At 37.2% G+C, this 19,896-nt stretch overlaps 1 protein-coding gene across 1 annotated transcript in view; it reads right to left on the reverse strand.

Annotated features, from left to right (window-relative positions):
- Positions 1-637: 637 nt before the first annotated feature.
- The window catches only part of slc9a8 (solute carrier family 9 member A8), a 31,602-nt gene continuing 12,343 nt past the window's right edge, over positions 638-19,896 (reverse strand). Inside the window, exons 5-16 of the mRNA XM_023336767.1 lie at positions 17,127-17,210; positions 15,231-15,332; positions 14,994-15,028; positions 14,003-14,146; positions 8,951-9,092; positions 8,755-8,860; positions 8,543-8,659; positions 8,373-8,455; positions 8,171-8,282; positions 6,343-6,563; positions 5,602-5,748; positions 638-1,922 (exon numbers count right to left, since the gene is read on the reverse strand). Of these exons, the coding sequence (XP_023192535.1) occupies positions 1,809-1,922; positions 5,602-5,748; positions 6,343-6,563; positions 8,171-8,282; positions 8,373-8,455; positions 8,543-8,659; positions 8,755-8,860; positions 8,951-9,092; positions 14,003-14,146; positions 14,994-15,028; positions 15,231-15,332; positions 17,127-17,210 (1,407 nt within the window). The 3' untranslated portion in view covers positions 638-1,808. The remainder of the gene's footprint in view (positions 1,923-5,601; positions 5,749-6,342; positions 6,564-8,170; positions 8,283-8,372; positions 8,456-8,542; positions 8,660-8,754; positions 8,861-8,950; positions 9,093-14,002; positions 14,147-14,993; positions 15,029-15,230; positions 15,333-17,126; positions 17,211-19,896) is intronic.

Raw genomic sequence — 19,896 nt, forward strand, 5'->3', positions numbered from 1 at the left:
ACTTGCCAAAAGTAGCAATACCTGCTTTAATGACCATGGTTTGACTATGACTGATTGGTCAGTTAGCTCTGGTTACCTAAATCCCACAGAGAATCTACAGAGTATCGCTAAGAGGAAGATGAGAGACACCAGACTCATTAAGGGATAAGAGCTGTTAGTAGCTGCCATTGTTAAAGCAACCTGAGCTTCTCAGCAATCACAGGCTTACATTAACAGTATTGCAGTAATTCATTCAAAAGAAGAACAACAGTATTAAAGGAATACACTGAACTTCTACAAATGTCTGTAATTCTATAAATGTCCCAAGACATCTGTTAACTGAAACTAGCAGCTGGAACCTTTATGAAATCTGTGAGCTTTTAATTCTTGGCCTCCACATAAATTTTTTTCTTTTTTTTTCCATTTCTTGGTCATGAAAAACTCAAGTTTGGATTTTCATCATGTAGAAGCCATAATCATCTCCATTAAAATAAGTAAGTGCTTTCAATATATCCCTCTGTGTGTAAAGAATCTAAATGGGTCTCTGATTTATTTATTTTTCTAACTGAATTAGCAAAATCAACTTTTCATATTTTAATTTGAGATCCATGATCCTTCTCAAACATTGATGATTTTGAAGAAGAAAAAGTGTGCAGAATTTAGTGCATATAAGATTTAATTTATAATAGCTCCTTTCTTTTCCAGTAATCCTATGAAGGTCACAGAATTTGTACAAAATTGAACAAAAAGTAGATAAACATCTCATAAATAAAGAAAACAGCAGCGAATGCGATATGACAACAATACCCTTTACCCCACATTCATATGTATGCATCTGTTTGCAAAATGCATAAGGAAGCCTCTAAGGCCAGGTTCAGACACAGTGTAGATTCAGAAAATGTACCAGAAAATGAAAATAGGTGCAGGTATCGCACTCCGAAAGGAAAGTAATTTCCAATTTTCTGGGGCATAATCATGCTGTCGTAACTATGCTTTCTAATTAAAATGGCTACTTTTCCTCGACATGACTCACTTGTTTTAACTTTCTTCTGAATTTATCTTGGCTGTCTTGTTGCTGAGGGGGGGAGCCCACTTGTCATTTGCATTTCAGCTTCATGGCATATGGTTTACCTATATGTTTTTAAAAATAAATTAACTTGGACACCTTAAAGCTTACAAATGAAGAGGCACAGAGAGAATTAATGCTGGTAAACAAGGAGATACACAAACATGTAGCCAATTAAAAATTCCACTTTTGAAATCTTGCTTGAAGTCAGACTTATTTTTACTTCTCCTTTCTGATCCCAAGTGAAACTTTTACTTTAAGTGGAACTTAACCAAATATTGATAACACAAAATTCAAAGACACAGAGGAAAAATGTGTCGCAGTGTTGATTCACATTAGAAAAACTTCCCGTCACAGTTTCTTTGCCAATTTCCCTTTGGACAAAACCTTCATGAAAGTTTAAAAAAAAATTTAATCTAAACACATTCCTGTGTGCTGTTCAAAGAAAACCAAACCCAGTGAAACAGCCCATCTGTTCAATAATATTAAGAAACTAATAATAGAATATATTTTTTCTTTTTTATCCAGTGTTATAATTTCCCTTCATTTACTGTGAAGATAATTTATTCCAGTTTAATCACAGAGAAATAATTCTCCACCTTCACTGCCTAGAGATGTTTCACCAACATGAATTTGGTAGCAGGTGAAGAAATATGAGCTTCCTTTGACTAACAGTGAAAACAAATCATGCCTTCACTGAAAGACAGATCCACAGCCAAGGACAGATAATATCTGTTTCTTGTTTTTGTAGAAGCTAAATTGTTCATAGAAGTTCTGTTTCTTCTTCGTCATCTTCAGATCCTGACGGTCCCTGGCGGACTTCTTCGTACCACTTGTTGGTCAGCGTCTTCATCTGGATCCGTCCGTGTAACAAGTCCTGTGAGACACACGTTGCACACATTAGCAAGCAGGTATACAGATTACGAGCATGCTAATAAATAGAGGAAGTGACGAAAAGACTGAAGCTTGAGTATAGCAGTTTAGCACTGAAACTACATTGACTAAAGCACCTAATATTTTATTTTTTGTCAATGGTGTGAGAAATCTTCATAAAATATTAAAACCTGCAAGTTTAACTAAACTTAGAACTTCAGCACTGCCAATGTTTGCTTTTTATTTTGCATAATGTTTAGTTCAGCAACACTTTATCATGGTGTGACTAAAAATGTAAGTGATACCCACTGCAGATGGCGTGTGCAGGACTGGGAGACTTTAAAGACTGAATTTTATTTAATTTAATTTTTTACAGAAGAAATAATTTATGATCTTCTAGAGATGTTACATTACCTACTTGTGCTTTGCATAATTTTCTATGTTTTGTCCTGTTCCTAAAATTTTGCATTCTGAGACGTTACTAATGTCATCGTATCGTGATCCAGTTTTGAACCATGAAGGGAAAAGAAAGTGAATAAGAAAGATATTGTCCACCACGATGAGGTGGTTTGGGATTAATCGACAGACGAGGCTGCAGCAACATGACTGACACGTTCAGAGCTGCAACAAGCTGCAGAAATTCAGCTTGTTGCAGCTTTCCTTCTGCTGAAACTTTAAGTTTTGGGGTTTTTTGCCTTACACCAGGTCAACACAGATACTTTTGGTAGAGAAAGAAAACTTTATCTGCAGTTAGCACATTTTCTACTAAGGTGTGTGTCAATTAGTAGGAGTTGACTGACTGACTACTGCAGAGACTGTCACCTGATAAAACCCCACATGGACAACAGAAGGGAGAGTGAAACAGGAGCAGGAAGTCCACAAGTAAGAACAGAATGTGACTGTTTGATTTTTCTGCTTTAAGAGGCTGTTAAGAAAAGTAAAACTAAAAAATATATATTTATCTTCGTAAATGTGAGACGATCCATGCATATAATACAGCTTTCGATAGGATGAAGATGCAATTAATGTAATCATGGGTACAGTAACTAAATCACTTTACTCTTTAAGTTGGACAAAAATGTAACTTTTTATTTATCATAAGCTTTACTGTTAGTTTTTTATGTCAGAGTGGGGATGAAATTGGGATTGAAACTAAATTGCACTTGAACCCCAAACACGTTTTGACTAAATTTAATGAAAATGTGCCATCAAAATGAACACTGCTCAGTAACGCTTTTCCCCATCTATTGATTAGCTCATTTTGCTGCAGGGCTAAAACACGGCACAAATAAGGTTTTTGTGATTAAGTTGAACTTCATTAACTTTGCAATTAATTATATTAGCTTTCTTCATTGCAAAGATGATTGCCATCACAAAACCTAAAGCAGTAAAGTATATGAGAAACAAGATTTGTCAGTGTGTCTCAGTGCAAGAGACCAAAAGGAATAACCAAAAACTCTAGTTACACGCCAGTCATAGCCTTCTTTAAACAGAAATAACTAGACTAATGATTTTAATGTTACAGTTAAACAATGAGGGCAGCTCATTCAGTCTTCTGGAATACTGCTAAATGATTTTCTCATCTTAATTAGCTTACTGTGCTCCCTTTGCAGCAATGATCTGTGGTTCCAGCACTAAACAGAATTTTATCTTGAAGTGTCTCTTGCTATCTGTCACAACATGTCCAGAGAGAATTATAAAAGAATTTTAAAAAGTCACTTTTCAAAGATTAGAGTAGAGGGATGATGTACCTTTACATCATGTAATTCATAGCATTAATGTTCAACAGCCACCCAGAGACAAGCTGTCTAGCTCTGTGTGATGTGTCTGCATTTTTAATGCTTAGGTGCCTCTTTGATTCCACTGAAGCTTTGTAAAGTTTTGATGGCAACTTCTGTGCATCACACTCACAGGCAAATACAGAATCTTCTTCCATTTTGCACACAGAATATATCTGAAGGAGTGAGATGATGAAATGTGATTCTCTTCAGAGCTTACTTGCTGATCCCAACACCAAACTCCCCCAATCTTTAATCTTCTAAGGATTTCCTGCTGTAGCAGACGGGTGGAGTAACAAAGAGAGGTGAGGTCCTCAGAAAGAACCTCAACTAATCACCAAAAGTTATGTTTTAGAGGGGAAAAAAGGGATTGTTCTTTCTGAGGCAGTGATGTGTTTGATTATGCTAAAAATCAAATACATCACATCATTAAAACTTAGGGGCAATTTGGAGAGCAGGCTGATCACATGGAAGATTTCATCTGTGCTACAGTAGCTCAGCCCACAGGGGGAGACCAAGGACAATTCCAGTTTTTTATGTTTCACATGTCCTGTTCACATAATGATAGTTGTGCATTTGAAGCCCTTACTGTTACAGCATAGATACTTCCACAGCCTTTTTATGTTTTTACAAATGTGAAAAGTGTTTGATCTAGGTGTGTTGTAGAAGGGATGTATCTGAAATAAGCAGAATTCAATACAGTTTGTAATGCAAATACAAACTTGTATAAGTACTTTGACAATAAATACTTTGTCCATAAATGGACTGAATTCATTTGGTGCTTTTCTAGTCATACTGCTGACTTGAATCACTTTACACTGGAGGCATATTGACACAATTGCACTCACAAATGTGCACACACTCATACACTGACAAGCTGATTGTTACGGCCCCTGGCCTCTTGAGGCTGTGCAGGCTCCTTGTTTTTTTCTGTTATGCAGGATCAGCTGTGCGGGCGCACCTTTCTGATTGGCTGCCTAGAGGCTGCAGGAGAGCAGCCACCCGATTGGATCAGCAAAGCCAATCATACGTTGATGAGGCCCACCTGCACCATATTAAAGAAGTCTGAGTTCATTCTTCCAGTGGGGCAGCTAGCAGGAAGAGGTTGCGTAAAGCTGACCCCCACCTTTGGTGTTTGGTAACTGCTTTCGGACAGTTTGAACAATTTTGTTCTTGCTTATTTTGCTAAGTGGTTTGAATCTGCTTTAGATAAATCTTGAAAAAGCTAGAGGCTTGTGTTTGGGAGGTTTTAGTGCTCCCTTTTGTCCTTTCTTTTGGGTTGTTTTGAGTTACTTTAGACTGACGTGTTTGAACATCTTATTTAATTTGCACTCAGTGATTTCTGAATTTGTTGGTCCTTTACTTTTGTTTAATTGGGTTAAGTTGTATTGTGTTTTGGTTTTGTGAAAGCCATCTTTTGTAATAAATCATTCTTTCATTCCACTTTTTCTCTGGACACATTTTCATGTTACCGCCCCAGAACCCCTAGACCATGGGGGCGTAACACTGATCTATAGGCAAGATAAATGCATTGTGCAGCGGCCCATTGACACGCGACAAGAGGACCTCAAAACCACAACTTCAGAGTTCAAGATGAATACTTTTCCGACCGAGCCACAGTTGTCTCAGTGTGCAAAAGACTTCTTCTGAAGACTTGTATTCACTCCTAGATTTTGCACCAAACCAGAACTTCAAGACACATTGACAGACTGCATAAGGCCAAACAGCCAAATATGCATCTCTGCATGTCTTACACTAATCACCGTTGACGGTGCTGGTTTAATCATGATAAACTTAAGCAGGAAAATTGACAACATATCAATTGTACGAGTGTGGTACAAGCGGGAAAACTACAAACTGTGTTGAACAGATGGAGAATATCTAGCTTACACAAGTTTTTCTTACCTCTTGTGTAAGTCTGCGAGTGAAGAAGGGGTTAAGATACTTTGCATCAAGCCACATGAAGCCCTTTAGATCTTGTTTCTGGAAAATCTGAGCCTCATACTCTTCCTCTGTCAGTTCTGATAGGTGCTCTGTATCAATAGTGTTACCCTGGAGACAAAAGCCAAGGAGAAAGAAGGCAGTCAGACAAATAGAATAAAATAAAAAGGAAAGAGGCCCTAAGAATGAGCACTGGGTAAAAAAGAAAAAACCTAAAAGAGAGTACTGAAAATGATGCATGCAAACAAAGATTTAATTTCAACACGTTATAAGAGTAATGAGGGAAAATGAAAATTTACTTTATCAGGCAGCTGATAGTTAGCTTTGGAAATAGGTGAGACATAAGGCAGACACACTACCCAATGCTGACAGTGAATCCCCAACAGTGGAATGTACGTCTAATAAATGATCCATTATCTAGAGTTGGAGCCATCAGAGGCAACTGAAATATTTAACACAATGGCTGGTCTTCTTGCTCCTAGGAAATTGTATCGATGCCATGGAGTGCATCTGTGTGGGGAGAGAGCTATGCTCCCTGCTGACTCAGTGTCCTCATCACAAAGCCACATTCAACCTCTTTGATGTTTCCCACTCTGTGGTGAGCAAAAAGGACCAGATTGCAGATGAAAAGATGGCCCAGCTAACATAGATGGAGACAGCCAACTAACAATTCATCCAACCAAAGTGCTGCTTTGATTTCATTACCATTTTCTGCGTCTTGCTGAGATTAACATCCTTCTTGTTTTTTCGCCGTGACTGGCTGTCTTCAATGTCCATAATGCGGATGAGCGGCATTGTCCCGCCCCCAAGGAAGAGGATGGTAAATAATACAATAATAATGGTTGTGGTGCCGATTAGCTGACGCTTCTCGATGGGTTCCAAGCCCAAATGGAGGCTCAAAGCATAAGGAATGGCACCTCGTAACCCTAGCAAAAAGAAAGATATGAAAATTTATTTAAAAAGCTGCTAATCTCCATAAACTGATTATGGAGTATCTATCTGACTATTTTTTTTGTCTTATTACTATAATCATGTGGCTGTGAATAGAAGAGAAGATAGAGAATGACATTTTCTCTTTAGAAGTTACGAAAATTCTATGACCGCTCCGAATGAAGGCTTCTGATTCTTAAATAAAGCAAATCATAAAACAGATAACTTGAACTGAGGTTTACACAATCTAATATTGCTATTATGACAGGGAATTATTCATTTTCCAGGCACACAGTGTCATTTTAAAGCACAATCAACTAACTACGTTACATATAATGCTGTATGCATCAAAAAAGTCTTTAAAAAAATTACTTTTTAATTTGACGTCCTAAAATTGGGCCTTTGTCTCTTTAAGAAGCCCCTGCTCTTTCTGACACTCAACAGATGAATAGTTCCACCAGACGTTTGCTAATTACTGCTGCTGCTACTCTGGAGGAGCGGAGGGGGGAAAGTGCAGTGGATGGGTGCTCTGAGCGGCATAAACTCAGCTGGAGACTGCAGCTCCAAGTAAGAGGTTTGTGGAAACAGACACAAACGTCTTTTTGAGAACAAGCGTTTAGGCTCTCCAGAATGGCTGCCACAAAAATTAACGGATACGTCAAATATGCATGAAAGAATCAAACTCCAGGTATATTTTTGATGAGGGAATAATATCATAACATGTCATAAAGCTCTAAACAGCCACTTTTACATTATAGCCTCCCTTTATCTGAATAAATTATGTATATGTAACAAAAAGGCTGAGTGACTATTTCTTATTTTCAGTTTTTTTCTGGCCTGTAGTACGGTGTGGTTTTTACACTCAGCAACAGAACGAATGGTAATTCACACATGCAAAGGCTTGCAGTTTAATCTAACACCTGCACTGACAATTGCTATAATAACAAAGAAGCACAACTATTTATATCTGTACACAAATAATAATAATAATATAAAACAACAAAGATGCAGCCACTGTCCGCCTGACACAGACTGGTGGTAGTGTAGACTAATAATAAACAACAGCATGGAGAAAGAACCTCCAGATAATTGGAATACTTTGGACTATTCTGAAATGTGATCAAGGACTGATTACTGATTTTACCCACATCTAAATTTTTCACAATCCAATCACATGAAACAGTAACACAAGGAATAAATGGAGCTCCCATGTTTCTGGAGTGGTGTCTTAAAACATACAGTACAGACCAAAAGTTTGGACACACTTTCTAATTGAATTCAATGAGAAGGTGTGTCCAAACTTTTGGTCTGTACTGAATACAGACCAAAAGTTTGGACACACAGTTGTGTCCAAACTTTTGGTCTATACTGTATGTCAGTGACAGTAATATTGTGAAATTAGTTTTAAAAAAATAGATATATGTATATCAGAAATGCAGTTTGCTTTTGTGTGCACTCTTTGCAAACTGGTTTTTGCTAAACAGTGTTGTGAAATAATGGTCTATCATTTCCTGTTGACTGAGTTTGGTGCCCAAGCATTTTAACAGGATGTGGGTTGACAAGCAATTATAAAATAAATTAACTTGCAAAATTATTATCTCACCACTAAACCACATGATGAACATCATCTTTGGCGTAATCTTGTGATCTCTGAAAAAGTTCAGCAAGAAAGACAAAGGGAAAATGTTGATTGCTCGGCCAAGAAGAATCAGGACCTACACAGAGAAGCACAGAAATCAAACACTTTGAATCCAACTCAACTCACACCAACATTTTGTGCTGGCCTTTGCATAAAAACTACTTACAATGCACCAAATGACAAAGGATATTTCAAAGTTATGTGGGAAGCTGAAGATGGAGAGGCCAAGAAAAGCAAACACACAAGTCTCTGTGGACAGAAATTAAAAATAGTAACTGAAAATGTCAAATGAAATTAAATGAGAGGAACCAGAAAGCTAAGCAGGAAATTACTCACCACACATAAAGGCGACTGTGCGCAGCGTCTGCTGCATGAGGATCTGTGTAATTGGTGAAAGGTTGTGATGGGTGTAATGAGACATCACAATCCCCGCAAATAGGATAGACATTATGCCTGTGGGTGGGAGAAGGAGCTCAGCAAAAACTGCAGATAAACTGAAAACTTGCAACTGTGTGTATAAGTGTATGTCTTTTAACATGTGTGCCCACCTGACAGTTTGATTCCTTCTGCTAGGCCATAGGGAAGATATGCAAAGATGATCATCATGCCAAACTCAAGTGATGGCGTCTTCCTCAAGTCAAAGTGTTTTAGAAACTAAACAGCTGAGTTAAGAAATTTAAACTAAAACAGGGAAACACAAATATGAAACACAAAGAGGCACACTCAGCAAACCAGTCAGGATACAAGAGCTGAAATGAGTCCAGTCAGAGTTCCTAGAGCAGCAGAACCGAAGAACATTTTGAGGAAATACCCCAGCGCTTGCACAAAAGTCTCCCAGCCTGTTACCATGGAGTTATCAGAGCGAGAAAAAAAGCCTTCTGCTGTGCTGAAAGGCAAGAAAATGAGAGAATGATTGATGATGGCAAAATCCCTGTACCTTCTGTGTTGTAATACCTCAGTCTGACATGAGAGGGCAGTAAAACTCCACCACTGATGCTGGTGGAAGAGTCCATGAGCGGATTAAAATATGTTTGTAATCCTATCATCAAAATCTTGTTGGGTAAACAAAAAAAGATTACTTTGCATAACCCTTTCGTACATTTCATGACATGGGAAATTACCTGTTCAAAATAAAACTGGATGCTATCTAAGCCACAATCATTTATTTTTACATGATCAGCACTGCAAAAGTCAAGAGTCATTCTTCAGTTATTTATATTTGCTTCCTCTGTAGTGCTTGAAAATGGCTATGAAAATCATTTTGAGGTCTTTTTTTTGGTTTACTAAGCCACTAGATAGTGGCCAATGAATCAGAAAAAAAGCTTTTAAACTTAAAGGATGAGTGGTTGTGTCTACACATACTACATGACATTAAAAAAATAAAAAAGTAAACAGTTTCAGGTTGACTGTACGCACCTTGTAACCTGCAGCCAGGCAAGTGGTTCCTGTTTTACAAGCCGAACAGATCAAAATAGTAAACTAAGCAAATGTTACAAATAAAGCAGCAAATTTTTTGTGCCAACTTGGTGATTTTGAAAGAGCTGCTAGCTGGAAACTGGTCAGATCTTCGCTGGAGGTTTTTCAAATTTAAATGAGACCAGTACTATTCTTCTGATGCACTTGGCCCAGTTTAAAACAACAAGATAAATTAATATGTGTTCCTGGTCAGGTACTGAAACCGAACAAGTGAAACAAATTCAAATTTTAAAAGGAAAATGAAAGGCTAACAGAAAGTCAGCAGCACTATTGATCAAAGCAAGTTTAAAAAGATAATAGTAAACCCATAGACACAAACCTAAAGAGAAACAAACCAGAGAAACTTTGCCCACGCAGTAATATTACATTTTTTAAAGAATATTTAGAATAAAAATGTCCAGGTAATGTATACATTTTGAAGAGGAGGTAGTAGATGTCCAATTTTTCTCCTAAAACCTATAAGATACCGGAGGTTTTGTAATTACTGATAAATACAGTTATGTAAAAAACAGCAGTAAAATACTCTATAACTAATAATCTCTTTGTATTGTTTATCATCAGGTTGCAAAGTGAAGTAACCAGCTGCCCTGCTGCTGTAAACAATCTGGTTCAACCGTAAAGTTGCTTTCTAAGAAAGTCACAAAGCAAGGTGTTAACGGCAAACAAACTGCCAGGTCTGTTTAGTCCTTCTATTATTAATGGTTTCATTTACTCTGCAGGGGCACCCTGACACTTCAGATCACTTTACACTATTAACTAACTGTGAGATAAGGTGGGTATAGAGTGAGCATAAAGACAGAGAATAGAATGTCACTGATGATTACAAACAAACTGTAAATTCTTAGGTTCCATGAAACTCGTCTAGCTAGTTTCTGTCTGCGGCTCAGTATGTTTGCTGATTAAGTGCAAACAGTTCTTTTGCTCTGAGTGGAAACTAATAACAGAGAGTAGTGTCTGGTGTCAAAGACATTTAAATCAACATATCTCTCAATATCTAAAGAAATCTACAAAAATCAAAAATAAAAACACTGAAAAGCTGAATGCTGTGTAAGCCACTCTACATTCAACACGTCAAGTTTCAAGCAAATTAATCCTCAACAGGTGACAATGTGGATGTGTCTAAAAGTAGGGCGGGGAGATTTTGATGATATGATTCTTTTTCCTGTTGGTAGACAACAGAAACCACTGTTTCTATTCTCATCCTTCTTTCCTGTCACAGTTTATTGTGTAACCCTCAAGAACCAGATGGAGCGAGACAATCTTACTAGTTTAATCTGTAAAAGAAAAACTGAACAATTTACAGTCTACCAGGCTCAAATAGATAACAAAACTTTTAAAAGAGGGCGTGGTGTTGTGATCAGAAAAAGGACAAGAATATTTACCATAAAACTTTGATCTTATATATATATTTAATTATGCTACTGACAAGGCAGAAGGAGATATTTACGTGATGATTGTTAAATATAATCACCAAGCTTCTCTTGGCTGGGAATCATCATCTAGATAACAGGAAATTAAAGAAAATAAAAAAATATATATATACTGTAGATCATTCACTCTACCATTTGATCTGATTCATGGAATTAATTAAATATTAGACTGTGTCTCACCCCACAAATACAAGCAGGGTCAGGAAAAAGCAAGCAAGATGTCGCCTCATTTAAAGTGAATGAGAAGAGTGACGTCTGAAACCTGAACCATGTGCACACGGTTAACACCTTCCCAAATGGAAACCTGTGAAATTTAGCTTCAGAGCCTTAAGCAGAAAAACTAAAAAAGCTAGGCTCTCTAAACAAAAAAACAACTAAGAATAAATACATTCTGTGCTTATTTATATCCCTTAAAATTCTTCAATTTATCTTGTTATGACCATACCTGCATGGACTTTATTGGGTTTTTTTTGTGATATTCCAAAGCAAACTTTAGGGTAATACACAGTGTTAGACTTTATGCAGGCCAAAAGATTTATTTTCGTCTCTCCCAATAAAAGTGTTTCCTGTTTATGTTTTTGGATGGTTTGTGGTAAAGTGCAAATAAGTTTCCATTGGCTTTCTTCTTGTGACTCTCAAAACTGACTAGACCGCATGCCTGGCTGACCTGTCATCAGATTCTCCAAACAGAGCTGTGGATCTCTGCAGTTCCTCTTGAGATACCATGTGCTGATTGGCTGCTCTGATTAATGCTCTGCGTGAACAGCCTGTCAATTTAGATGGGTGGTGACGTCTTGATTGCTGTGCTGTTGTGTCCTCCTATTTTTACTTTTGAATGCTACATTGACCTTACTACAAAGTCTGTTTTTATCTTTCGAGCCTGCTTTAAAGAGTCCCTGAAGTTTAAATTCACTCAAAAGCAACAGCATTTCTATTCATCTTTTGCTAATGCATAATTGTGTGTTTATTGCAAATTTTCAGCAAAAACTGTAAAAAAAAGTATTTCTTACATCTACGACATTGCCTCAGGCTAACTTGATATGAAGTTATAGTCCGGAATCAACATGCAGAGTAACAAAGATCGAGCTGTTTAAGTTCTTTAAAGGGACAGTATTATGTGTTCTCCAGACAGGCCATTTTATAGCTCAATCAAGTAACTGCTATGTTAACTTCTCCATTAGCCTTTAACAACATTTTTACCAGTGCTGCACTAAGAAGTAGCTTGTGCTTGTTCCACCAGATATTTGCAAATTGCTACTGGCTAGTCTGCAGGAACTGAGAGGGGGGCACTCTGTGAAGCGAAAACTCAGAAGCTTAAAAAGTGAAGCTCTAAGGAAGAGCTGCGTCTCGAACTCTGGGTACTAGGCCCACCCAGGCATCTTGCACAGCAGAACGGCTGCCACGGGTGGTCAAATAATTTTTTTAACATGCATGAAAGAATCAATGCAACACTCCAAGTATGTTTTTGACCAGGGTATAACATTACAACAAGATGTAAAGTTCAAAAAAGTTGCTTTAACATAATACTGCTCCTTTAAAGAATTAAAATATCCCAATGAAACATATTACATTTCTCAGTTATAATAGAACACAAAATGTAGCAAAGTTCAAGAGGTGTAAACAATTCTGCAAAAACCACTTTCCTAACTAGTCACACTTATGACTCCCTGTCAATATAAGAAACTGCTGAGAAAAACCTTGTGTGAACACTGTGTCAATGACTATGAAAGTTACCATGGAGATTCCTTTTAGCCTTCTTTAATCAATGAATATCTAAAGCCCCTTTTTGACAAGCTTTACCTCAGATGTGAATGTGAGATATTTCTAAGATCACCTGCTGTGGTCATTTATTTTAGCTTTTTCAAAACTATGCCTTTGACTTCATGCTAATGAAACATACAGCAATATTGTCACCACTTGGGTTAAAAAAATGTTTCACGATCTAGACGTATTGTCTAATTAGCATAGCAACAGTGTTGGGAAATTTAGGTTAAAGGTACACGCTGCTGACCCCTTTTAAGACGAGTATCTCTTTTTGTAAATTATGCATTATAATAAAATATTTCTCAAAACTGTTATGACAATTTCTGTGTTCTTTTCTGCTTCAATAGATTTTAAAATTGCACCTTATTCCACTGGACCCAACTAAATGTTGGCCTTAAACAAGGCTAGGGCACAACATTCTGAGTTACAAGGCTATAAATACATGATTTATGCATCAGTTAGATTCTGTAAAAACAACTTTGTGTTTTTATATGTTCAGTGATTTGTAATAGTATTAACACCCCATGAACCTTCTCACAATTTATCACATTACAGCCACAAACTGATTTATTTTATTTGGATTTCATATAATAGACCAACATAAAGTAGTGCATAATAGCAAAGCAGAAGGATTTAGAAAATTTACTAGAAAATAAACAAAATCTGACAACTGTAGTCAGCATCCAGCCCTCTTTTATTCTGAAATTCCAAAAGGAAAAATAAGGTAAAACCTATTGTATTCAGAAATTACATAAAAGTACAAGACAAATACATCTACTTATCAGAGGTATGTTATGTTGAAGACACTAGATATAATATTTTCTAATAATGTTAATTTATCACATGAAATTCCAGTAAAACACTTTCAAGTTTACGGTTATAATGTCACTAAATGTAAAACAATTTAGTGTTTCCATTTTTTAGAATGGAAACAAGTTTTAGAATACGAAAATATTTGCAAGATGCACGACCCATAACTTTATGCAATGTCTGAGTATTATGGACTTCTGGTAATGTTGTTTTGGATAAATACGCTCTGTGTGTCATCATGAAGGCAGTTGGTAATGTAAATCTGTGTCATCATAAAGTGTGGAAGAGCTTAAAGCAACTACAGTAAGACTCTTACTTGGTGAGAACGATGGAGACGGCGTCGTTCAAGATACTCTCCCCAAACACCAGCATGTTGAGGACTGGGTCCACGTTGAGAGCATTGAATATGGCAATAGTGGCTACAGGGTCCACAGCTGAGATCAAAGATCCAAAAGCAAAGCTGCAATGTGATTGAAGAGAATTAGAAAGAGAAGATTGTGCTATAACAAATTAAAATAACTTTAACGTAATGGTATCTGTGAAGCAAAGGAGCAAAACATAAGCATAAAACAGCCCCATGCAAAACAAGTTTTCCAACTTTTAAGAACGCTAGAGTTCACATGAAAAAAAAAAAAAGCAAAAACATTTGTGACCTAAATGAGGAAGTTGGATTGAAATGGGAAGGCAAATTTGACTGTTAAAATATCAGAAGACATTTACAGAAATTCTGGCTTACTATTGTACAAAAAGGAGAAGTTAAAATAATTTACCAAAAAAATACTGAAAATACTACAGATCTTTGTGAGCAGAAAAGACTGTGTGTTTAGTCAAAGGTGTTCAGGCACGTTCAACAAACATTTGTTTGTTGGTTTTGTAAGGATTTATTCTGCAAATTATATCAAAAAGTATAGTTTGAGCAGTTTGTGACCAATCGTACAAAAACATGCAAGCAGGAAGGCTGAAAGACATATCCTCCTTAAAGGCAAGAATATGAATAGCAAACACTGTGCCTAATGCCAAGTTACACACCTTTGAATGTGGGCCAAGAAAAAATTTTGAACAACCCAAAGTTCCACCCTAATAACACATGGGTACGTAATTATGTTTGTGAGACACGTCTGATATATCATCTTACTTTCTAGAACCATTCAGTCAGAACGAACCATGTTCATAGTAAGCAGTTTGTGTCAGCAAAGGACATCATCCTAAAATTTACTTCAATGTAATTACAGAAAGAAACAATGTTTATACGTGAAATATTTTCTTTTACATGAACAAAATTGCAAATGGTTCTATTCAAACTTTACCTATCAGTCATGGTCATCTTATAAATCACATCAGCCTGTCAGAAAAAAAAAAAGAAAAGACAAAGGTCCACTGTGAGATTCTAGACATGATGATCCAGACACTAGTTTCATATTCATTAACATTTGGCTTTCTAGTAGAAAAATAATAGTTTTTCCCTTAACATTTCATTTATGGAAAAGCAATTTTAAAAATATCTTTTCCTAAATACCAGACTTGTTGACAGCTGGTTGTCTCACCTGGCCTAGGAAGTAGATACCTCCGCCCACTATGAAGGCAGAGATAGCTGTACCAATCACAGCAAAGAGGGTGATGGAGCCAATGTTCTGGAAGAAGTTACCCTGAATACACACACAAATACACAGTTCAGATATTCATGGACAGTATGCAATGTCAAATAGAACTATTATATAGCATGTGTCCAGCATTATAATGAAAGCTAGGCCACAGTACAGGTACATACGTATGTAAGAAAAGGCTGTGGGCATATGAAATGATTTGTACTTGGCAATAACTCACTGCCACTCCTAAATTGATTGACACTCAAGATACAAATACAGATATGCACACCAAAACATTAGAACGTTTTTTTTATTTAATCACAGTAGTGATTAAATAGGACATAGGAAATAAAAAAATATTTAACATGAATTTAAGTACATGTTTTCAGTGGGCAACGAAAATCCCACAATAAGAAATATTCTAATTATAGAATCCCCACTGCCAAACTGACTGGCACCCTAAGAAAGTCATCTAAAATAAATGGGAAAAAAAGTATTTCCTGTTATTTACATTTCAGTTTATGAATTCAGTTTGTGTCTGGAAATGCTGGAAATACTTCCTGTTCCTGCAACATAAATATGTCACAGGCTGCATTGTTGAATTACAGGAAGAAGGTTCTGGCGTTTGAAATCCGACCTGTTGCGTTTCTGTAAAGAGTTTAAATTCTTGGGTTCTTTCCAGGTTCTGCATTCCTCCCGCAGCCCAACAGGCTGTGGGAGGAAAAACAGGCTGTCAAGTTAATTAGTCACTCTGACGTTAGACAATTTAGTGTGACCAATTTTCAGTTGTGCAGATGAATGATTCAAAATACATGCGGAAGTTTAACCCAGAAATGGTTCAGTGCAAACACACTAAACCTTTCTTCTGTGGCATTTATTGGTTATAACAGTGGCCTTCAACTCCAGGACTTTAGGTCTGGGGTTCTGCAACTTTAAGACGCGTCTTTGCTTAAACTCACCTTAGTCAAATGCTGAGGGAATTGGCAGGACTTGAGTGCATACAGAGGAGGTGATTCAGTCATTTGATTCATGTATGTTTGACCAGAGACAGACCTACATGCTTCAGGACACAGAACTTCAAGGCCTGGATTTAAATATCCCTGAACTAAATTTACATCCCATTTAAAAAAACAATGACGAATGTAAAATAGAGAATTGGAAATTTTAGACGTTTAAAAGAAAGTGGAGAAATAGTAAAAAAAAAAAAAAAAGATCCCTGTTTGTTCCAGCCTTGTAAAATATAACAGGAAAAGATTAAATGCTATTGTTTTAAAAAATTAGGTTTTACAAAGTATTAAAAGAAATGTGGTAAAAAGTGCAAAAATGTTGTAAAACACAGCTGTCCTTTGAGGTGGTGTTTTCCCCCACTGAATTAATGTTCTAAGCATTCACACAATTATGATCCTGCAGTTAACGATATGGCTGCCAGTGGTCCCAAGAAAACTGGATGATTGCTGGATATATAAACTTGGCCACTGTTTGTAGACGGGCATGGCAATGGCTGCCGTTCAGCAGCCTTTTTAAACAGGAGGAGGAGGACGAGAACATGAATAATAACCCACAGAAACTAAGCACACCCAACTGTATTGACTTTTCAGTCAGAAGGCGGCCCAACCCAAAACCATATGACATATCATTCTTTGTGAGTTGCATGCTCATTCAGCACATTGTTGCCTCATTTTTTCTGGAGTCATTACTTTTTACGGTAATTATTGTTTTACCACCTACATAAACTGCACTTTTTATTTGCATTTTTCCCTTTTTTGTCCACAGGTTGAACCTGGAATTGCCACTTTAACTCATCAAGGGGTATGTGCTGGAAATAAGGGTGCACAGTTAAAAATGTGACCATACCTTATGTAAAGAGTATCCAGATTCAAATATGATGGGTGGAAGAAGCAGGAGGAAAAACATGTTGGGTCGAAACATTTCCTCTTCCTTGAGAAAAAAGAGAGAAAGGCAAAAGAAGAAGCACATTAAAAATACGCATGAAACAATCCGCAACATCAACTTTGGCTCTGAGTTGTCCCAGCAAGAATTAGAAAATGCATAACATACAGAAACAGCAGCTAATAAACCAACAATTGAAATAATGCAATGAGCAACTACTAACATCTATTCATTTTACAAAGCTGACTCCAGGATGACCACATGCAGACATCAGCTGCTTGTCAGGAGGAATACCTGCCTGCCAACACATGCCTTCAACCTCCATTAGCAACACATCCCATAAAAACAGCAGTAAATTTCTAACAATTCTTTTTTTAATCTCCAAGTGTCTTATTCATTCACAAACACACAAACACGCCCACGCATGCACACCCAGAATCCCAGTGACCTTAGCTCTGTGATTATTTCTGCAGTATAAGGAAGTCATTGTTGCTTCCCAGAAAAATGGGCCAGCCGCCCAGATAAGGCTTTGGCATCATGTGCCCGTGCGCTACTCTCTGGCTGTGCATGACGCACATGTGTTTTTGTAGTAGCGACATGTGTGTAGTTGTGTGTGCATGTACCTATTCTGTGCATATTTCATGTTTGTAAAACAAAAATCAAAAGACATTATGCATGCAAGAGTTTTTCATCTTCTTATTCCTGGTAGACGCTGGCATTGTTTTCTATCAGAGAAACAGAAAAGAGGCAAGTGAGTGTTTGCTGCAGCTGCTAAACAATCTTCCTCTTTGTTTAATGGAAGTGGTTTTTGACAGCTGGTAGAGCCTGACTCTCCACCTCAATAAGTCCACAAGACGTTGGCGATAACAATCGCCTCCATATTAACAAAAAAGTACAGGGGCACGTTCACAAAAATACTTCTAAGATCTGAATCAGAAGCATTGTATTGGCCAGTCACAAATCTAATTTTAAACTTAGAAGTATCTTACAACTGCTATGAAAATATCACAAAATTAAGGTTTACGAGAAGGGGCTCAGAGGGCTTTTGTGGTCACAGTACAAAAACTCTGACATAAGCAGTTTTAAAAGTTTCCTAATGATCTACCAGTGGTGGGCTGTCAGGGCCTGAAAAATCTTCTTTCCAGGAAACCCTAACAAATATATCTATAACTTAAATTCTAATGTTTGTTCAATTAAATTTAGTGCACTTTCAATCAGATTTCAGTCTCTCTGTGTTGCCAAGGTTAATCTAATCTGCCCAGGGTCTTCACAATCCATAGAGCAAGCCTACATCCTGTAATCAATATAGCAGGGGAACTGTTCTTTTAACCAGCTTACAGATTCACCTCACAGCACCTGCTCGAAGGCCCACGTGATGTCAGACATTTTCCAAGCTTTGATTGGATGATCAGAACAACTGTATCAGCCACAAGTTTACCTAGTAAAGGATGTGTTCAGCAATCTGTACTGTGGACATTAATACTTGTATTTTTTTTAAATTCCATGCCCACAATGGCTGACAGAAAATGAGAAATTGGCTTCTCCTTCTCAGGAATGATTAAAATGCATTTTCAAGACAGGCAGACTTTCCTGAAAGAAAAGAGAGCAGGGTCTCTCAGCAGCCAGGCTGCTGAATAAACACCACTCTCCATCTCGCTCTATATTATATTAATATTAATATATTATTATATTAAAAAAAAACATCTGAGGGAAACCTTCATAAGAAAATCCTAGCTGTCTTCTCTCTTGTGTTTATTTGCACACAGCACAGTTAGTGAGATCTGGTTCATGTGTCCACTCAGAAGGACACATTAAAATACCTGGTCTGAATGACGTATTCAGAGCAGGATGCTTGAAATCCGATCACTCAATAATGATATTGATGCAAGGTTTTAGCAAGATCTCTGAAAATACCATGTCATCCTATATTATGCTTTTTGGATTTATTAGTATTGGTTGCTTGTATAATTGTAATGTAATAGGGGTCCCTCTGAAAGCCCAGGTACCACTGTTATCTAAGTAACTTTTATAGTCAATCAGTCCTGTTTAACAGTAAAGAGAATATGAGATGTTGATAAAAACAGAAACAGAGGGAGGACCCCACAGGACCGCATGTTACAAAACAAATTTCGAATTACCAGTACTCATTTTCCAGTTAGAAGACAAACAACAACAACAAAAAAACACTCGGCATTAGAGAACGTGCAACTGACGTGAAAGGGTAAGGTTTCACTTAGTTTGTCTACTAATAATGCATTCAAATTTCAGGAAATGTAGGCCAACCATTGCTTCCAGGTTGGCAAAGTTGATGTTAGTGACTTGACATTTATCTCCAGTAGAGCTGCACCTTTCAGTCCAGCTTACAGCCACGGACACAGCAAGGCATGCTGTGCATTAACTGCAACTTGACATCTACAGCTGCACTCCTGCCGCATGCATGCGTTCAGATGTTTCACATGTTTCACTGACACACACAGGATTGTTGACTGGAGTGATAGATCAAGCATATAAAACATCTTTTCACACAAGCACCTAAACAGAGAAGAACTTGAGCAGAAATGGTCTAATCTAGCATCACAGGGTTTGGAAATGTAATCTTTTCTTGGAATAACAGTTGATTGAGAAAACAGAAAATAGTTATTTATTTCCACGTTACAAGAAGGAATGCTTAGACACTGGGTCCGGTTCTGTCAGAATTACAACAAAAAATGAGACCAAACAGCAAAGGGTAGAA

Source organism: Xiphophorus maculatus, chromosome 1 (genome assembly GCF_002775205.1).
Source record: "Xiphophorus maculatus strain JP 163 A chromosome 1, X_maculatus-5.0-male, whole genome shotgun sequence".
NCBI classification, from domain to species: Eukaryota; Metazoa; Chordata; class Actinopteri; order Cyprinodontiformes; family Poeciliidae; genus Xiphophorus; species Xiphophorus maculatus.